At 34.3% G+C, this 18,838-nt stretch overlaps 1 protein-coding gene across 1 annotated transcript in view; it reads left to right on the top strand.

The window, feature by feature from the left end:
* KLHL1 (kelch like family member 1) overlaps positions 1-18,838 on the top strand; it is a 374,463-nt gene that overhangs the window by 303,916 nt on the left and 51,709 nt on the right. The window contains exon 7 of the mRNA XM_067713151.1: positions 1,057-1,281. Within this exon, the coding sequence (XP_067569252.1) occupies positions 1,057-1,281 (225 nt within the window). The remainder of the gene's footprint in view (positions 1-1,056; positions 1,282-18,838) is intronic.

Below are 18,838 nucleotides of genomic sequence, written 5' to 3'. Positions count from 1 at the left end.
ATTGCTGGTTATGTTCTACAAAATAAATGAGTCCCCTGAGGAATGTCTTCCCTAGTTTGCAAACTTGTAATACATTACAAGTAAAATGATCTTTAGTGCATAAATGAAAGTACGCAAGAATGTTGACTTGTAAATGTAGGGATATTTAATCACTGAAAATGAAACATAGCTGAATGTGAGTGTAAACATTAAGATCAAACACTGAAGCAAGATCAGTGTTTGCTGGTTTATATTTTATCATATAAACAGTTGTGAACTAGTTCAAGGTAAATGTTTTTAATGTGAAATGTTTAACTGAATCCCTTAAAACACACCTCATCAGCAATTTAGCTTATTCTTTTGATTTCTATTTTATTAGTCAGATTTACTACATTTCTCAAATTTATACATAAAAAGCTTTTAGGAAAGATAAGCTATTTTGTTTAGAGATTCTAAGAGTTGATAAGGATAGAAGATCATTTTATGTCTCTAAATTCTATTGCTATTCCCCAAATGCATTTTTTAAAAATAAGGTTTAAAAAAAAGCACAGCTGACATTTGTTTACATATCTTAAAATTGACTTTTAAACCCTTCTGCTATTTAAGGCATAAGACAAATTTAAAGAGAAATTTGGTAAAGAACTTATTAACTTCTCTTCACTTTAAGAAATTATACAGATAACATACATAGCTTAGCTATTTAAAAGGGCTTTAATAAATGTCTTTTCAAGCTAGGATTATGTTGCATTTTTCATAGCAAACAGTGATAAAAGGAAGTTGTAAAATCTACTCACAGAACTGTGTCATGCCTAACAATGATTCTATTGAATCAATATTTTAGCATGAGACCATTATGTAATTCAAACAAGCTGAACATATGTGTCTACTTTAATCATTAGTGTCTGCCAAGAAGAGAAAAAAAGGACTTATATTACTTCTTTTTTCTGCCATTTTTTTTTCTTCAAGAAAAATGAACATGACAAGAATGTTTTCGCATCCTAGTTTGTACAGTGTCTTGGGAAGATTCTTTGTTGGATTAGTAGTAAATGGTGACTATGTGATTTTACGTTTTATCAGGAGCTACAACCATAGAGAAATATGACCTCAGAACAAATTTGTGGATCCAGGCAGGGATGATGAACGGCAGAAGACTGCAGTTTGGTGTGGCTGTTATTGATGACAAACTCTTTGTAATTGGAGGTCGAGATGGTTTAAAGACACTGAACAGTGTTGAATGTTACAACCCCAAAACCAAGACTTGGACTGTCTTACCACCAATGTCAACACATAGGCATGGTCTAGGTAAGATTCTTACTTTATTGATATTATTTTTAGAAAATATTTTATTGATAGTAAAAGTGTATGCTAAAATATAGTATTACTGTCATCAATTATCATTAACTTTAGGTAAATTGTGGGCTTATTTGGAGCATATATATATTTTTAATTCTTGATATTTTCCTGTGTTGACCAATATGCAATAAACTGTTGAGAGTGATGTTAAATATACCAAAATGAGTAGATATCAAGTTATTCTCAAAGTTTTCACAGTATGATATTCATACAACATGTAAAATTCATTTGGTATGAAGAAAACAATGCAGAACTGTCATGGAGAGACCAGAGTAATGCAGCCTAGAGGAAGAAACAGTTAATGTGAATTGAGGAAAACTTAATTAAGGTGGCTCGCTCCCACATTACTGGACAGACAAATCGAGCTATATATTTGCACTTAATTGATTCCACCTTGAAAGGTCCATGGAGAGCGGGCAACACAGGTTTAGAAAAAGAGTGACACATCAATAGGCACCAGGGGTCAATATGATAGGATTCAATCGATCTCTATTATGGAGTAACTTGGAGATGGGGAGAACTATATTTGGATTCAGAAGTTCCGGGTGTGAGTTTTGAATCTACCATTTGATATTGTCATGATTGGGCTCAGCAGTTAAACTACGAGCCTCCATTTCCTGATTTGCCACCATTTCCTGATGATGATAATGAATATGAAATCACTTGTAAATTGTAAAGTCTTATACAAATATTTGAAAAAAAGAGTAATTTAATAAAGATAGTTCCTGAATTTGTACTTCTTATTATATGGATTGTAAGAAGTGCTAATTAGTTTCTTTGAAGACCTGAAATAGACCAGATAGTTGACTAAGTACTTTTCATATATGTAGAAATACACATTAGAAAGATATTGAAGTTTAATTACAAATGTACTGATTTAGACATTCATAGGTAAGCAAAATCATAGAGCATTTCAAAAACAAATATTGATACTTCAACTTTGAGGTCTTCAGCACTGCAGTTCTTATTCTTGTCTGCCATCATCTAAGAAAACTTTTTAAATGAAAATAAATAAAATAGCTCTGAATTAAAGCAACTTACCTTTTTGTTCTTCTGGTTTACCTCCTCTTTCTTCAGTTTGCTCATTAGCAAAATTAAGGAATAGTAATAAATGTTTGGGAACTTTTTCAAGCTCTAAAAGTTTGTGTTTTAAATAAAAATTGTATAAATACTTTAAATCATATAGTCCCCAATTATAATATGGAAAATATGAACAGCAAATCATTTTTCCCAGGTAATATTATATAAAAGTTTTCTTATATATTTTTTTCAAATATATTGAAGAATTTTGGCTTTTGTGTCCATGTAAAAGCTCTATGTATTGCTTTTATTAGCAAGCTATCTAACTACCTATGTTCCTGTTTGGGGGAAATATAGATAATAAACACACTGGATTGGAATTTTTGGAATTTAATGTCTTTCTTCCTTTTTTAGACAATTCAGTTCCTTTCTATTAAGGAATTCTAAAGTTCAATTACATATGATATTTGTATATCAAGAGAACATACTTGAAAACATTTCACCAAAAATACACCTTAAGTGGTATAATTTTAGATGTTTAAAGTATATAAGTTTATGGTTTGCCTCAAATCTTATCACATAGGCTGCTGACCCTTTAGGAACAAGTGCTGAGCAAGATGGTAATCTTAGATACTGTCTTTTAGTCTGTCTTATTTGGTAAAGAATCCATTGTGGAAGTAAGGCTGTATAGAAAATTATACGACCCAAGTATCAAACACATCTGATATATAATACAGCATTTCTCACAAATTTTAGTGACCCAATACCAACTCTAGTAGTCCACTATTTTCATGCTTAAGCCTCTCTTGTTTATCTTCTGCTTCAGTTCCATTATCAAATAGCTCACCTCTTCTCCATATCTCATGCCATTGACTCCTCTGTGATTTACTTCCTAATGGTTATTGCTTCCTGTCAGTATTTTTTAAATTCTCTACTACAGTACTCCCCAAGGTCATACCTGATTGAATTAATAGGTAAAATTATGGCATAGGGCATCATTTCTTGGGACAATTCTCAGCTCAAAGTGCCTCATAGATTGCTAGCAATGTCCAGTACATAGAAAACTGCCTTTGACTTGGATGCCAATCCAAGGTCCAATTAGTTGAAGCCAGACTGACAGCAAAGTCTTGTTATCAAAAAATTATGACAAGATCTGCATGGACACAGCTGATTCACTGCCTGGCAGTATGCAAGATACAATAGCTCTTTTGAAGAGAACAATATGGCATAGGAAAAAGAACACAAATCAAAATTTCCTCCAAGTTATTCCCCCAAGGCAGTGTCATGAATTTTTGTCTCACTCAGGAAGTAACAACTGACTCTGTTTCTCTAATCACTATACAATGACTCTTCCTTCAGTGTAATAACCAATATTGGGTTTGAGTGTAAACCAACAGCCATTGGTACTAGTTTTTTATTTGTTCAGAAACTAGAATGTACCTTTTTATTTGCCATAGTTAAAAAATACCTACCTTGTGGTATGCAGTGAGATTGCAATATTGTCTATGTATCCCATATTATACATTCAAGTGACAAGGAGCTAGAATCTAAAGTAAAATTTTAAAATATAAAATAAAAACTCAAAATAATTTCTTTGACCTATATAGCTTTCCCCCAACTTGATTTCTTTGAAAAAAAAAAAAAAATCCTGGGCTTCCCTGGTGGCGCAGTGGTTGAGAGTCCACCTGCCATTGCAGGGGACACGGGTTCGTGCCCTGGTCCAGGAAGATCCCACATGCCGCGGAGCGGCTGGGCCCATGAGCCATGGCCGCTAAGCCTGTGCATCCAGAGCCTGTGCTCCGCAAGGGGAGAGGCCACAACAGTGAGAGGCCCTCATATCGCAAAAAAATAATAATAATAAAAAAAAAATCTTTACGTGATTATGCGAGAAAGCCACGTGAGTTCTTCTGTTGCTAAGGTTGAATATGTGGCCAAAAATTTTTCATAGCAACCAGTAAATGAAGAACACTTCTTGTGCTGGATAAAATAGCATATAAAATTGTATTCATGTTAAGTCTGTGACATCAGGGAGTAATGCATTTATCTAGAGAATGAAGATAATTAAGACTACAGTTGTCTCAATATGCTGAGTTTTTATTTTAGCATTATGTCTTTGGAACACATAATTCTTTCCCACCACACTTTATAGTGTATAAAATTGAAAAAGGCATTACTACAATCCATTGTTTGCAATTGTCATTTTAAGACAAATTGATAAAACAGTTATATAGCTAGTGTATATTATGGGTTTTCTATATGCCATGCTCCATGTTGTATGATAAATATATGGTAGGGGTTGTTTTACTTTTGTTTGTTTAATTTTTAATTGAGATAAAATTAAGTGTTAAAGTATAGAATTGAGTACTTTTGAGTCTATTCACAGAATTGTGCAGCCATCACGACTATCAAATTCCAAAACATTTTTATCATCCTGAAAAACAACCTTGTAACCAATAGTAGTCGTTTGTCATTGCCCCATCTCCCTACACCCCTTAGCAAAAATTAATTTATTTTCTGTCTCTATGGAATTGCCAATTTTGGACATTTCATATAAACAGAATCATATTTTGTGGCTTTTTGTGTATGGTTTCTCTCACATAACGTAAGGTTTTTCAAGGTTCATCAGTTTCATATCGTGTATCAGTACTTCATTACTTTTCTGATTGAATAATATTCCACTGTAAGGATTTGCCACATTTTTTTTAAACATCTTTTTTGGAGTATAATTGCTTTAAAATGGTGTGTTAATTTCTGCTTTATAACAAAGTAATTCAACTATATATATACATATATCTCCATATCTCCTCCCTCTTGCACCAGCCTCTTACCTTCCCTATCTCACCCTTCTAGGTAGTCACAAAGCACCGAGCTGATCTACCTGTGCTATGCAGCTGCTTCCCACTAGCTATCTATTTTACATTTGGTAGTATATATAAGTCCATGCCACTCTTTCACTTTGCCCCAGTTTACACTTCCACCTCTCTGTGTCCTCAAGCCCATTATATATATCTGCGTATTTATTCCTGTCCTGCCTCTAGGTTCTTTAGAACCTTTTTTTTTTTTAAGATACCATATATATGTGTTAGCATGCAATATTTGTTTTTCTCTTTCTGATTTACTTCACTCTGTACGACAGACTCTAGGTCCATCCACCTCACTACAAATAACTCAATATCATTTCTTTTTATGGCTGAGTAATATTCCATTGTTTATATGTGCCACATCTACTTTATCCATTTGTCTGTCAATGGACACTTAGGTTACTTCCATGTCCTGGCTATTGTAAATAGAGCTGCAATGAACATTGTGGTACATGTCTCTTTTTGAATTATGGTTTTCTCAGGGTATATGCCCAGTAGTGGGGTTGTTGGGTTATATGGTAGTTCTATTTTTTGGTTTTTAAGGTCTCTATACTGTTCTCCAGAGTGGTGGTATCAATTTACATTCCCACCAACAGTGCAAGAGGGTTCCCTTTTCTCCACACCTTCTCCAGCATTTATTGTTTGTAGATGTTTTGGTGATGGCCATTCTGACTGGTGTGAGGCGATACCTCATTGTAGTTTTGATTTTCATTTCTCTAATGATTAATGATGTTGAACATCCTGTCATGTGTTTGTTGGCAATCTGTATATCTTCTTTGGAGAAATGTCTATTTAAGTCTTCTGCTCACTTTTGGATTGGGTTGCTTGTTTTTTTGATATTGAGCTGCATGTGTTGCTTGTATATTTTGGAGATTAATCCTTTGTCAGTTGCTTCATTTGCAAATATTTTCTCCCATTCTGAGGGTTGTCTCTTCATCTTGTTTATAGTTTCCTTTGCTGTGCAAAAGCTTTTAAATTTCACTACATATCATTTGTTTATTTTTGTTTTTATTTCCATTTCTCTAGGAGGTGGGTCAAAAAGGATCTTGCTGTGATTTATGTCGTAGAGTGTTCTGCTTCTTTTTTCCTCTAAGAATTTTATAGTGTCTGGTCTTACATTTAGGTCTTTTATCCATTTTGAGTTTATTTTTGTGTATGATGTTAGAGAGTGTTCTAATTTCATTCTTTTAAATGTAGCTGTCCAGTTTTCCCAACATCACTTATTGAAGAGGTTGTCTTTTCTCCATTGTATATTCTTGCCTCCTTTATCAAAAATAAGGTGACAATATGTGCATGGGTTTGACCCTGGGCTTTCTATCCTGTTCCATTGATCTATATTTCTGTAATGTGCCAGTACCACGCTGTCTTGATTACTGTAGTTTGTAGTATAGTCTGAAGTCAGGGAGCCTGACTTCTCCAGCTTCACTTTCCTTTCTCAAGATTGCTTTGGCTATTCGGGGTCTTTTGAGATTCCATACAAATTTTGAAAGTTTTTGTTCTAGTTCTGTGAAAAATGCCATTTGTAGTTTGACAGGGCTTGCATTGAATCTGTAGATAGTTTTGAGTAGTATAGTCATTTTCACAATGTTGATTTTTTTCAATCCAAGAACATGGTATATCTGTCCAGCTCTTTGTATCATCTTTAATTTTTTCATCAGTGTCTTATAGTTTTCTGCATACAGGTCTTTTGTCTCCTTAGGTAGGTTTGTTCCTAGGTATTTTATTCTTTTTGTTGCAATGGTAAATGGGAATGTTTTCTTAATTCCTCTTTCAGATTTTTCATTATTAGTGTATAGGAATGCAAGAGATTTCTGTGCATTAATTTTGCATCCTGCTACTTTACCAAATTTATTGATTAGCTCAAGTAGTTTTCTGGTAACATCTTCAGGATTCTCTATGTGTAGTAACATGGCATCTGCAAACAGTGACAGCTTTACTTCTTCTTTTCTGATTTGGATTCCTTTTATTTCTTTTTCTCCTCTGATTGCTGTGTCTATAACTTCCAAACTATGTTGAATAATAGTGGTGAGACTGGGCAACCTTGTCTTGTTCCTGATATCAGTAGAAATGGTTTCAGTTTTTCACCTTTGAGAATGAGTTTGGCTGTGGGTTTCTTATATATGGCCTTTATCATGTTGAGGACAGTTCCCTCTATGCCTACTTTCTGGAGGGTTTTTATCATAAATCGGTGTTTAATTCTGTCAAAAACTTTTTCTGCACCTATTGAGATGATCATATGGTTTTTATCTTTCAATTTGTTAATATGGTGTATCACATTGATTGATTTGAGTATATTGAAGGATCCTTGCATTCCTGGGATAAACCCCAGTTGATCATGGGGTATGATCCTTTTAATGTGCTCTTGGATTATGTTTGCTAGTATTTTGTTGAGGATTTTTGCATGTATGTTCATCAGTGATATTGGCCTGTAGTTTTCTTTCTTTGGGACATCTTTGTCTGGTTTTGGTATCAGGGTGATGGTGGCCTCATAGAATGAGTTTGGGAGTGTTTCTCCTTATGCTAAATTTTGGAAGAGTTTGAGAAAGATAGGTGTTAGCTCTTTGCTAAATGTTTGACAGAATTTGCCTGGGAAGCCATCTTGTCCTTGGCATTTGATTGTTGGAAGATTTTTAAACACAGTCTCAATTTCAGTGTTTGTGAACGGTCTGTTTATATTTTCTATTTCTTCCTGGTTCAGTCTCGGAAGGTTGTGCTCTTCTAAGAATGTGTCCATTTCTTCCAGTTGTCCATTTTATGGGCATAGAGTTGCTTGTAGCAATCGCTCATGATCCTTTGTATTTCTGCAGTGTCAGTTGTTACTTCTCCTTTTTCAGTTCTAAATCTGTTGATTTGAGTCTTCTTTTTTTTCTTGATGAGTCTGACTAATGGTTTATCAATTTTGTTTATCTTCTCAAAGAACCATCTTTTAGTTTTATTGATCTTTGCTATTGTTTCCTTCATTTTTTTTTCTCATTTATTTCTGATCTGATCTTTATGATTTCTTTCCTTCTGCTAAGTTTGGGAAATTTTTGTTCTTTTTTCTCTAATCCTTTTAGGTGTAAGGTTGGGTTATTTATTTGAGATGTTTCTTCTTTCTTGAGGTAGGATTGTATTGCTATAAACTTCCCTCTTAGAACTGCTTTTGCTGAATCCCATAGGCTTTGGGTCGTCATGTTTTCATTGCCATTTGTTTCTAGGTAGTTTTTGATTTTCTTTTTGATTTCTTCAGTGATCTCTTGATTATTAAGTAGTGTATTGTTTTGCCTCCATGTGTTTGTATTTTTTACAAATATTTTCCCATAATTGATATCTAGTCTCATAGCATTTTGGTCGGAAAAAATACTTGATAAAATTTCAGTTTTCTTAAGTTTACCAAGGCTTGATTTGTGACCCAAGATATGATCTGTCCTGGAGGATGTTCCATGAGCCCTTGAGAAGAAAGTATATTCTGTTGTTTTCGGATGGAATGTCCTATAAATATCAATTAAGTACATCTTGTTTAATGTATCATTTAAAGCTTGTGTTTCCTTATTTATTTTTATTTTGCATGATCTGCCCATTGGTGAAACTGGAGTGTTAACATCCCCTACTCTGAATGTGTTACTGTTGATTTCCCCTTTTATGGCTGTTAGCATTTGCCTTATGTATTGAGGTACTCCTATGTTGGGTATATAAATATTCACAATTGTTATATGTTCTTCTTGGATTGATCCCTTTATCTTTATGTAGTGTCCTTCTTTGTCTCTTGTAGTAGTCTTTATTTTAAAGTCTATTTTTTCTGATGTGAGAATTGCTACTCCAGCTTTCTTTTGATTTCTGTTTGCATGGAATATATTTTCCATCCCCTCACTTTCAGTCTTTATGTGTTCCTGTGTCTGAACTGGGTCTCTTGTAGACAGCATATATATGGGTCTTGTTTTTTTTTTCCATTCAGTCAGTCCATGTCTTTTGGTTGGAGCATTAATCCATTTACATGTGAGGTAAATGGTATTATTAATATGTATGTTCCTATTACCGTTTTCTTAATTGTTTTGGGTTTGTTATTGTAGGTCTTTTCCTTTTCTTGTGTTTCCTGCCTAGAGAAGTTCCTTTAGAATGTGTTGTAAAGCTGGTTTAGTTGTGCTGAATTCTCTTAGCTTTTGCTTGTCTGTAAAGGTTTTAATTTCTCCATCAAATCTGAATGAGATCTTCGCTGGGTAGAGTAAACTTGTTGTAGGTTTTTCCCTATCATCATTTAAAATATGTCCTGCCACTCCCATCTGGCTTGCACAGTTTCTGCTGAAAGATCAGTTGTTAACTTCATGGGGATTCTCTTGTATGTTATTTGTTGTTTTTTTCCTTGCTGCTTTTAATATTTTTTCTTTGCATTTAATATGTGATAGTTTCATTAATATGTGTCTTGGCATGTTTCTCCTTGGATTTATCCTGTGTGGGACTTCTGCACTTACTCGTCTTGACTAATTATTTCCTTTCCCATATTAGGGAAGTTTTCAACTAAAACTTCTTGAAATATTTTCTCAGTCCCTTTCTTTTTCTCTTTCTCTTCTGTGACCCCTATAATTCAAATGTTGTTGCATTTAATGTCCCAGAAGTATCTGAGACAGTCCTCAATTCTTTTCATTCTTTTTTCTTTATTCTGCTCTGCAGTAGTTATTTCTACTATTTTATCTTACAGGTCACTTATCCATTCTTCTGCCTCAGTTTTTCTGCTATTGAGTCCTCTAGAGAATTCTTAATTTCATTTATTGTGTTGTTCATCATTATTTGTTTGCTGTTTAGTTCTTCCCGGTCCTTGTTAAAGGTTTGTTTTATTTTCTTCATTCTATTTCCAAGATTTTGTAACATCTTTATTATCATTACTCTGAATCCTTTTTCAGGTAGACTGCCTATTTCCTCTTTGTTTGTTTGGTCTATTGGGTTTTTACCTTGCTGCTTCATCTGCTGTGTGTTTCTCTGTCTTCTCATTTTGCTTAACTTACTGGGTTTATGGTCTCCTTTTTGCAGGCTGCAGGTTTGCAGTTCCTGTTGTTTTAGGGGTCTGCCAGAGTGCCTAAGGTTCTTTCAGTGAGCTGTGTAGGCTTCCTTGTGGAGGGGACCAGTGCTTGCTTTCTGGTGGATGACGTTGGATCTTGTCTTTCTGGTGGGCAAGTCTGTGTCTGGTGGTTTGTTTTGAGGTGTCTGTGACCTTATTATGATTTTAGGCAGCCATCTGCTAATGGGTGGGGTTGTGTTCCTGTCTTGCTAGTTGTTTGGCATAGGGTGTCAAGTGCTGTAGCTTACTGGTCGCTGAGTGGAGCGGGATCTTAGTGTTGAGATGGATATCTCTGGGAGAGCTTTCACCATTTGATATTATGTGAACCTGGGACATCCCTGGTGGACTCATGTCCTGAACTCAGCTCTCCCACCTCAGAGGCACAGGCCCGACACCCACCTGGAGCACCAAGACTGTCAGCCACAATGCTCAGAAGTAAAGGGAGAAAAACTGAAGAAAGAAAGAAAAAAGAAAATAAAAGTTATTAAAATAAAAATAATTATTAATTTTTTTTAAAAAAATAACAAAAAACAAAGAAAAAAAATTAAGAATGAAAGAAGAGAGCAACTAAACCAAAAAACAAATCCACCAATTATAACAAGCACTAAAATGTACACTAAAAATAAAAAGAAAAAAGAAAAAAACTGACAGACAGAACCCTAGGACAAATGGTAAAAGCAAAGTTATACAGACAAAATAACACAGAGAAGCATACACATACACACTCACAAAAAGAGAAGAAGGAAAAAAAAATGTATATCATTGCTCCCAACGTCCACTGCCTCAATTTTGGTATGATTTGTTGTCTATTCAGATATTCCACAGATGCAGGGTACATCATGCTACTTGTGGAGATTTAATCCAGTGCTCCTGAGGTTGCTGGGAGAGATTTCCCTTTGTCTTCTTTGTTTTCACAGCTCACAGGGGCTCAGCTTTGGATTTGGCCCTGCGTCTCTGTGTAGATCGCCTGAGAGCGTCTGTTCTTCGCTCAGACAGGATAGGGTTAAAGTAGCAGCTGAGTAGGGGCCCTTGTTCACTCAGGCCAGGGGGAGGAAGGGGTATGGATGTGGGGCGAGCCTGCGGTGGCAGAGGTCAGTGTGACATTGCAGCAGCCTGAGGCTCCGTGTGTTCTCCTGGGGAAGTTGTCCCTGAGTCACGGGACCCTGGCAGTGGTGGGCTGCACAGGCTCCCGGGAGGGGAGGTGTGGATAGTGACCTGTACTTGCACACTGGCTTCTTGGTGGTTGCAGCGGCGGCCTTAGAATCTCGTGCCTGTCTCTGGTGGCTGCACTGATAGCCATGGCTCGCGCCTGTCTCTGGAGCTCGTTTAGGCAGTGCTGTGAATCCCCTCTCCTCGTGCCATAACCCAAAACAATGGTCTCTTGCCTTTTAGGCAGGTCCAGACTTTGTCCAAGACTACCTCTCAGCCAGCTGTGACACATTAGCCCCCTTCAGGCTGTGTTCACGCAGACAACCCCAGTCCTCTCCCTGGGATCTGACCTCCGAAGCTGGAGGTTCAGTTCCCAGCCCCCACTCACCCAGGAAGGTGAGCAATCAAGCCTCTCAGGCTGGTGAGTGCTGGTCGGCACTGATCCTTTGTGTGGGGATCTCTCTGCTTTGCCCTCTGCACCCCTGTTGCTGTGCTCTGCTCCGTGGCTCCAAAGCTTCCCCCCAGCCACCCCCTGTCTCTGCCAGTGAAGGGGATTCCTAGTGTGTGGAAACTTTTCCTCCTTCACAGCTCCCTCCCACTGGTGCAGGTCCCATCCCTATTCTTTTGTCTCTGTTTTCTTCTTTTTTCTTTTGCCCTACCCAGATACGTGGGGGAGTTTCTTACCTTTTGGGAAGTCTAAGGTCTCCTGCCAGCATTCAGGAGGTGTTCTGTAGTAGTTGTTGCACATGTGGATGTAGTTCTGATGTATTTGTGGGAAGGAAGTTGATCTCCACGTCTTACTCTTCTGCCATCTTGAAGGTCTCCCTGCCACATTTTATTTATACATCATCAATAGAAGGACATTTTGGTTGTTTTCACTTTGGGGTTATTATGAATAAAACTGCTCTGAACATTCACATATGTATTTTTTGTGTGAATATATATCTTCAGTTCTCTTGGATATATACATATGAGTAAAATTGTTGAATTATATGGTAGCTCCAACTTTAACTTTTGGAAGAATTGCCAAGCTTTTTCCAGAATGGCTGCTCCATTTTCCATCTCCTCAGTAATTATGAAGGTGCCGATTTTTCCACATCCTTGACACATGTTACTATTCGTTCTTCTTTTATTATAATGATTCTAGTGTACATGAAGTGGTGTTTCATGGTTTTATAGACATTTCTCTAATGAATAATTTTGAGAAAATTTTCATGTGTTTATTGGCCATTTGTATCTTTGGATAAATTTTTATTCAAATATTTTAGCTAGTCTTTGTTTAGATTATTTTTTATTTTATTGTTGATTTGTAATTGTTCATTTTATATTCTATATATGTGTCCTCTGTCAGACATAACATCTGCAAATACTTTATGCCATTCTATGGGTTCTAATTTAACTTTCTTGATAGTGTCCTTTGATAGCTACTGATGGACAAAGGTTTTCAACTTATGTCAAGTCAAACTATTACTCAAGTATTAAGGGAGAAAAGAAGGGCATCTTCAGACATTTTGGTTCTGTTGATTTCAGCAAGGATGTGAACCTCAAAATCTATTCTCACAAACTTGATAGTGAAAAAAGAAAGGACTGTCTTAAGACAAATTAATATTCTAATGTTAGGATTCGAAGATCTCCTTCACTGTCAGGAAAGGTAGAGAATAAACTGTTGTACACTCACAGAGTTCTTGACCTCATGGGAAAAAATAAGTAATTAGATTGTCTTTTTGCAAAGAGCAAACACAGGACTGTTTCCCACATGCAAAGATTTGGGCCGTCCATATATGGTACTGGATTGTCCTCCTTCTTGTTTCTAAGAAGTTCAATTCCACTTCTGGCTTGTTATACTTGACTAAAGGAAAATTACTAAAGCAATCTGAGGATTCTGCAGTCAGAACTGAGGATGGGGTGGGAGGTGGCAGGGGAAATCTGTTTATATGCATCCAGAAATGCTCACCTGCCAGGGAAACAAAAAAAAATGAGGTTCATAAACCAACCAGGAGAAATATGATGTAAAAATTAAAATATTAAGGAACATTTTCAAAACAATATCAAGCATTTAACTTAATAAAACTCTTGATTGTATGTATGAAGAAAGAGAACCCAAAGTGACATTTATTATCAGTCTTTTCCCTGGCTTTTAGGACTTATAACAACAAGTAATGAATGGACTGAAGAAAATATCAGCCAAATAAAACCTTCCACTTATTTGTGATATAACCCATTAGACTAGAATATCTCATTTGAAACTGTCAGCTTTCATTGTCTTAGAAGGAACACTTGCTTCAACTTAGCCTCTGTTTCTTTAATTATATCAGTATGTTTGTCTTCTTCATGTCTCTTTTACTTAAAAAAATAGCTTTCATCACAAGACCAGGAAGGCTTAGGTTGCTTTAAAAGTTATACAATATTCACAAGTCAACAAAATTCAAAACTGCCCATTCAGTTTTATGTATCAGATTTAAAAAAAGGTATTGTGAGAGGAAAAATTATAATGGAGTAAGTTCAGGATACAAATAAAATATTTAACTCTTTTGATAATATATACTCACATACACAAATATATACACAGACCCACAATTTTAAATACTTTTGCATATCTGATTGAAAAAATAGGGAAATTCTGAACAAGATATAGGACATAACAAGAAGTTTTTAGAGCAGATAGCTACCATTTTCATTTGAAAGTTTAATATTTGAGTAAACAGAAAGTCATAAGGACAACTTTCTTATTACTTAGGCACATATGGTATAGACATAGACATGTGTATACAGTTTTAAAGAATATTTTAGAACTTTACTTTCATTTTATCAGTTCCTCTTGGAAATATCATATACAAAACATTAGTAATGCCAGCAAAAAAGAAAGAAAGGGAGAAAAGAAGGAAGGAAAGATGAAGGAAGAGAAAAGAAACAACAAATTCTAAGACCTGTCTCAACAGAATATGACCCTATATATTGTGATTTATGAACTCTAAGTATCAGTGAAATATCCTCATTATACATTTAGTCTTCTATGGTCCTATCACTTGTTGAATTCTAAGCTTAGATATCCCCTGGTGTCTTTCCAATGAAATATGTTTCTGTTTGAATAAACACTTACTGAAGACTTTTTAGTGCTAAGAATCCCATTTGTGCTGAGGAAAAAGAGATGAGTAAGAAAGAAGACCTACCTTCAGTATTATACATACAAGTTATATTAATAGTTGCAGATGTTCTCTTACAAATAAAAATTATCTATCCAATCACAGTGATTCTGTGCTTTGTTTGTTAGGTAATAATCTTTTACTTTATTACTCATTTCTGAAAGTAAAATTTTATATCACAAAATGTGTGACTGATCTTCAACATGGCTCCTCTGTTATTTGTGGATATCCTGTCTCTTAGATAGTCAAGAATCATAGATTATCCTTCTACGTGGTATTGTATTTGGCAATGGTGTCAAAATTTGCTGACTGAGTAGCAAGAATTCCCTTTAATACACTGTACTTTGATAAACGCTAAAGGCTAATAGAAGATCTTCTAGAACACTGATCCTTGAAACTAGAATCTGAATACTAAGTTTCCTCTTTATTGAGAAAGCTTGAAAAATATACCTGTTTGATTTGAGTCAGAGTATTAATTTTCTCTTCCTGAGCAATTAGTTAGTTTTTATCCCAAGAATATTGTAGATAATGTAACTAGGTTTTCCTCTGTGAATTAAATGTTATAATGTCTAGAATTAATTTTGCAGTCTAATATAACAAACATGTATGCACTTTTTGTAGCAATCTCACATTTGCCTCTATTTTATCTTTCTTTGCTTGTTTTGCTATCTTTTTTAGCACTTAGTTTTAGTAAAATATCTCCCTCTATTTCATATAATTTTGGAATCACCTTAATTTTTCAATAGTAAGTTGAGGTATTAAGTTAAATATAAGGCTATCAGAATTAGTCTAGTTAAATACAAGAAGAGTTTTGTGACAATGTTCATTGGTTAAATTATTCCAACATTCAAGGAGCATTAAAATTGTACTACTACATACTACAATACTCATGTTAGAATAAAAAGATGAATGAGATATTGTACTGAAGGATCCTACACTCAGTAGGGAGACCAAAAAAGTTAAAAGACAATTAAAAAGAAGTGCTATAAGTACAATAAGTAAGAGTGTTATGATCAAACTCTTTTATCAGAAGGTTAGTTAGGAAAGGATTCTAAATAGAGATGATGTCAAAACTGAACCATAATTAATAGTCAGTCAAACTGAAGAAGAAAAAATACATTTCAGGCAACAAGGTAAAATATGTAAAAACACAAATGTGAAAAGAAAGCATAGAATATTTGAGTAGCAAACCACAAAATTATTTGAAAACAAATTGGTTTCAATGATGTTGGATTATCTCATGGATATATTTTAAAATATAACAAATATCCTTTAAGTTTAAGCTGAAGTATAAGAGATGCAGGAGAATACATTATACGACCTCTACAATCCCACACTGTAATGATGTTTTAATTGGAATTTTAAATGTAATAATGAAATATTTATTTTGAGTAATTTCTCATTCATGATTGGCCTGGTATATTTGAATTTAGCTAAACTTTCAAATAATAAAGATATAAATTCACCTTATATCTTTTTCATATTGAATAGAAAATTAATAAGATCGGACTCTCTTTTAGAGAGGGCAATTTGGTCACTCAGGTGAATCACACAGAAAGAGCTAATAACTGAGAAGGAAAAATATTAAATCAACTACAGAAAATGTACCAGTTCAGTTCCTATTATTTTGGTTATGACTGCTAATTTATTGCTTGCTTTTTCTTTTGTAGGTTTGTCTGGAGAGGTTATTTTACTTTACGTTTTATCTTTCTTTATATATGTCTTCAACCTGAATGATCACACTAATCTTCCATGTTCCAATTTAAAACTCACGTTAAAATCACATTTAATAGAAAAATGTCTTCAGTTTTAATAATTTCCATCTCAATGTGCTGGTGGTAATGGGACACTAAAGCAATCAAAACAAAAAAACTATATAGACTAATAGATATTTAAACCTACAGAGTAGTTAAGAGACTCCAGAATCTTAATTTTACAAATGAGAAAACCAAGGACCAGAAAGATTAAGTAGCTTGCTGAAGTTTATTCAACTTACTAGTAGCAAAGGTTGCTTTGGAATTCTCCACAGATTTGGGGTTTGTTTTGTTTTCTTTTGCTTTGTTTTTTGCCCTGATTTTCTACCCCATTCTGATTATTTGTATATTACTATTTCTAGAATAAATCAACTTTATTTTTCACAGTAAGTATGATGAGTCTCGGGGTGAACCACGTTTTGTGGGGGTTAAAGATGAGACTTTCCTTAAGAAAGAAAAATGTAATCACCACCTGAATACATTGTTAGAACCCCTTTCTGGACCACAGAAGGAAGGGCCCTGAGCCTTAAGCTTCAACAGCCTCACTGGAATTCCTTTCTCAATAAGAATTATCAACATTTACTCTAAGGTCATATTTTGCTTTAGTAAACAAATGCTGTAAATTGATTTTTTTATGGGAATTACTAATGGGATTATATTACATATAAATTCATTTCACATTCAAGAGTGTATACAGATTATAATTTTATAAAAATTGTTTTCTTTTTTCATGTAATGTAGAAAAGACTATACATTCCAGCCATAAATTTACTAAGGCTTAAAATATTTTAAATGAACACATAAGTATCCAACTGAAATTCTGTGGATATGCATGCGTATGATATTTGTTAGATGATTTAATAGAATATTCCTAAATCATTAGAACCATTGTTCATATAAGTCCAGAGATTGTGAATTATTTGCTGCTACTCTAAGACCAAATATTTATTTAAAAAATGTTATATGGCCAATGTTTTGACACTAAGAACATGCTCTTATTTGTTATTTTACTAAGGGGACATTTTGAGTTTTTGGCCTGTAATCTTTAGGTATACAAAAAAATATATTTCATTTAAATGACCTTTTTTTATGGCAATTGACCAACAGTGTAGACTCACTCTGCCTCTTTTGATGTCATTTGTGTAATACACCAAACATTTTAAAACAACAAATACTAAGGCTTGAGTGTATTAGCAATGCCAAGTACAAGGAGCTACTTGTGCCCTTAGTATTGAATTATCTATTAGTTTCATGAGATTATTTCATCATTCAGCACTACCAGGAAAACATTTACATACAAATCCTTTGTGTATTTTTTTTTTCTTTGCTTAAGACAGAGAATAGATTGTCAGATTTAATACAGAAAAAAGTGCGTTCCAAAAACATTTTACCTTTTCACAGGACATGAAACCGCTGCTCAAAGAAACAATAAAGATGAAAAATGATGTCCCAGCAACTTTCTCTTCCTTGATTGTTTCAGCTAAAAGGTAGTTTTAAATGTAGAAATTCAAATAGTGTTTGGAAGTGACTTTAATGCTAAGATGGCTTTTACAATGAAAGATAATTCAACGGTCCTCAGTTAAATGATTCCTGAGAGATAGCAGGTTCAAAAGTCAATATGTGAGAAAATATTATAGCATTAATATGTTACAATCGAATGGAATGAGTTAGGCTAGTATATATATTTTTAATCAGTTAGAGTCACATTGTACTTTAAACTTTGGGATAAAAGAAGGGGCAATGCAAAAAATAACTCATACTACATTTTATGCTTGGAAGAAGGGAGAAAATAAGGCAAAAATTATTTCCATTATTTTGCCAGATTGAGCTATTTAGCGCTGTGTGGCTTGTGAGATCTTAGTTCCCCCACCAGGGACTGAACCTGGGCCCTCAGCTGTGAGTGCAGGGAGTTCTAACCACTGGACCGCCAGGGAATCCCCCCTATTTAACATTCTTAAAGAATGACAAAAATACAGAATAATTAACAGTTTAATGTACTACTCAAAAAACACAATGTCTTGAATTTTAAGAAGGTGGATCACTATATATATATCTATATATATATATATCTATATATATCTATATATCTGTAAGTATATCTTAACGGATTAAGATATCTCCATAAGTATACTTGTGTAACTGTATATTTGTACTCTCATGTCAAAATTTGATTAAAGGTCTCTTAATTAGACATTTTGATACATCTTGCAACCATATATATCTAAAAGTTTTATATATTTTTACCAAAAAATAGTACATTATGATTAATCCTTATCCTTAGCCTGAAGGGTCCTAATTATTAGGACTCCAAGTATCTAAAAAGAATAAGGCTGCATTGTTACTATTCTTTTGAGTGCTCAAGAAGCTTTTCCTTTATTTGATAGAGACTCCTTTATGAAAGTTAACATTTTTATTATTTTTGCAATAAAAATATTTGCCTCACTTGTACTTTTGGAAAACCATTAGCTATTAATATTGAGTCTATTACATCATTTACAGATAAATTAAGTTCAATTTGATGTTTTATTAAATTAGATGTAAACTTTC

The sequence above is a fragment of the Pseudorca crassidens genome, chromosome 18 (genome assembly GCF_039906515.1).
Source record: "Pseudorca crassidens isolate mPseCra1 chromosome 18, mPseCra1.hap1, whole genome shotgun sequence".
Taxonomy (NCBI): Eukaryota; Metazoa; Chordata; class Mammalia; order Artiodactyla; family Delphinidae; genus Pseudorca; species Pseudorca crassidens.
Note: the sequence above shows the minus strand (reverse complement) of the source record. Positions and strands in the feature narration are given on the sequence as shown.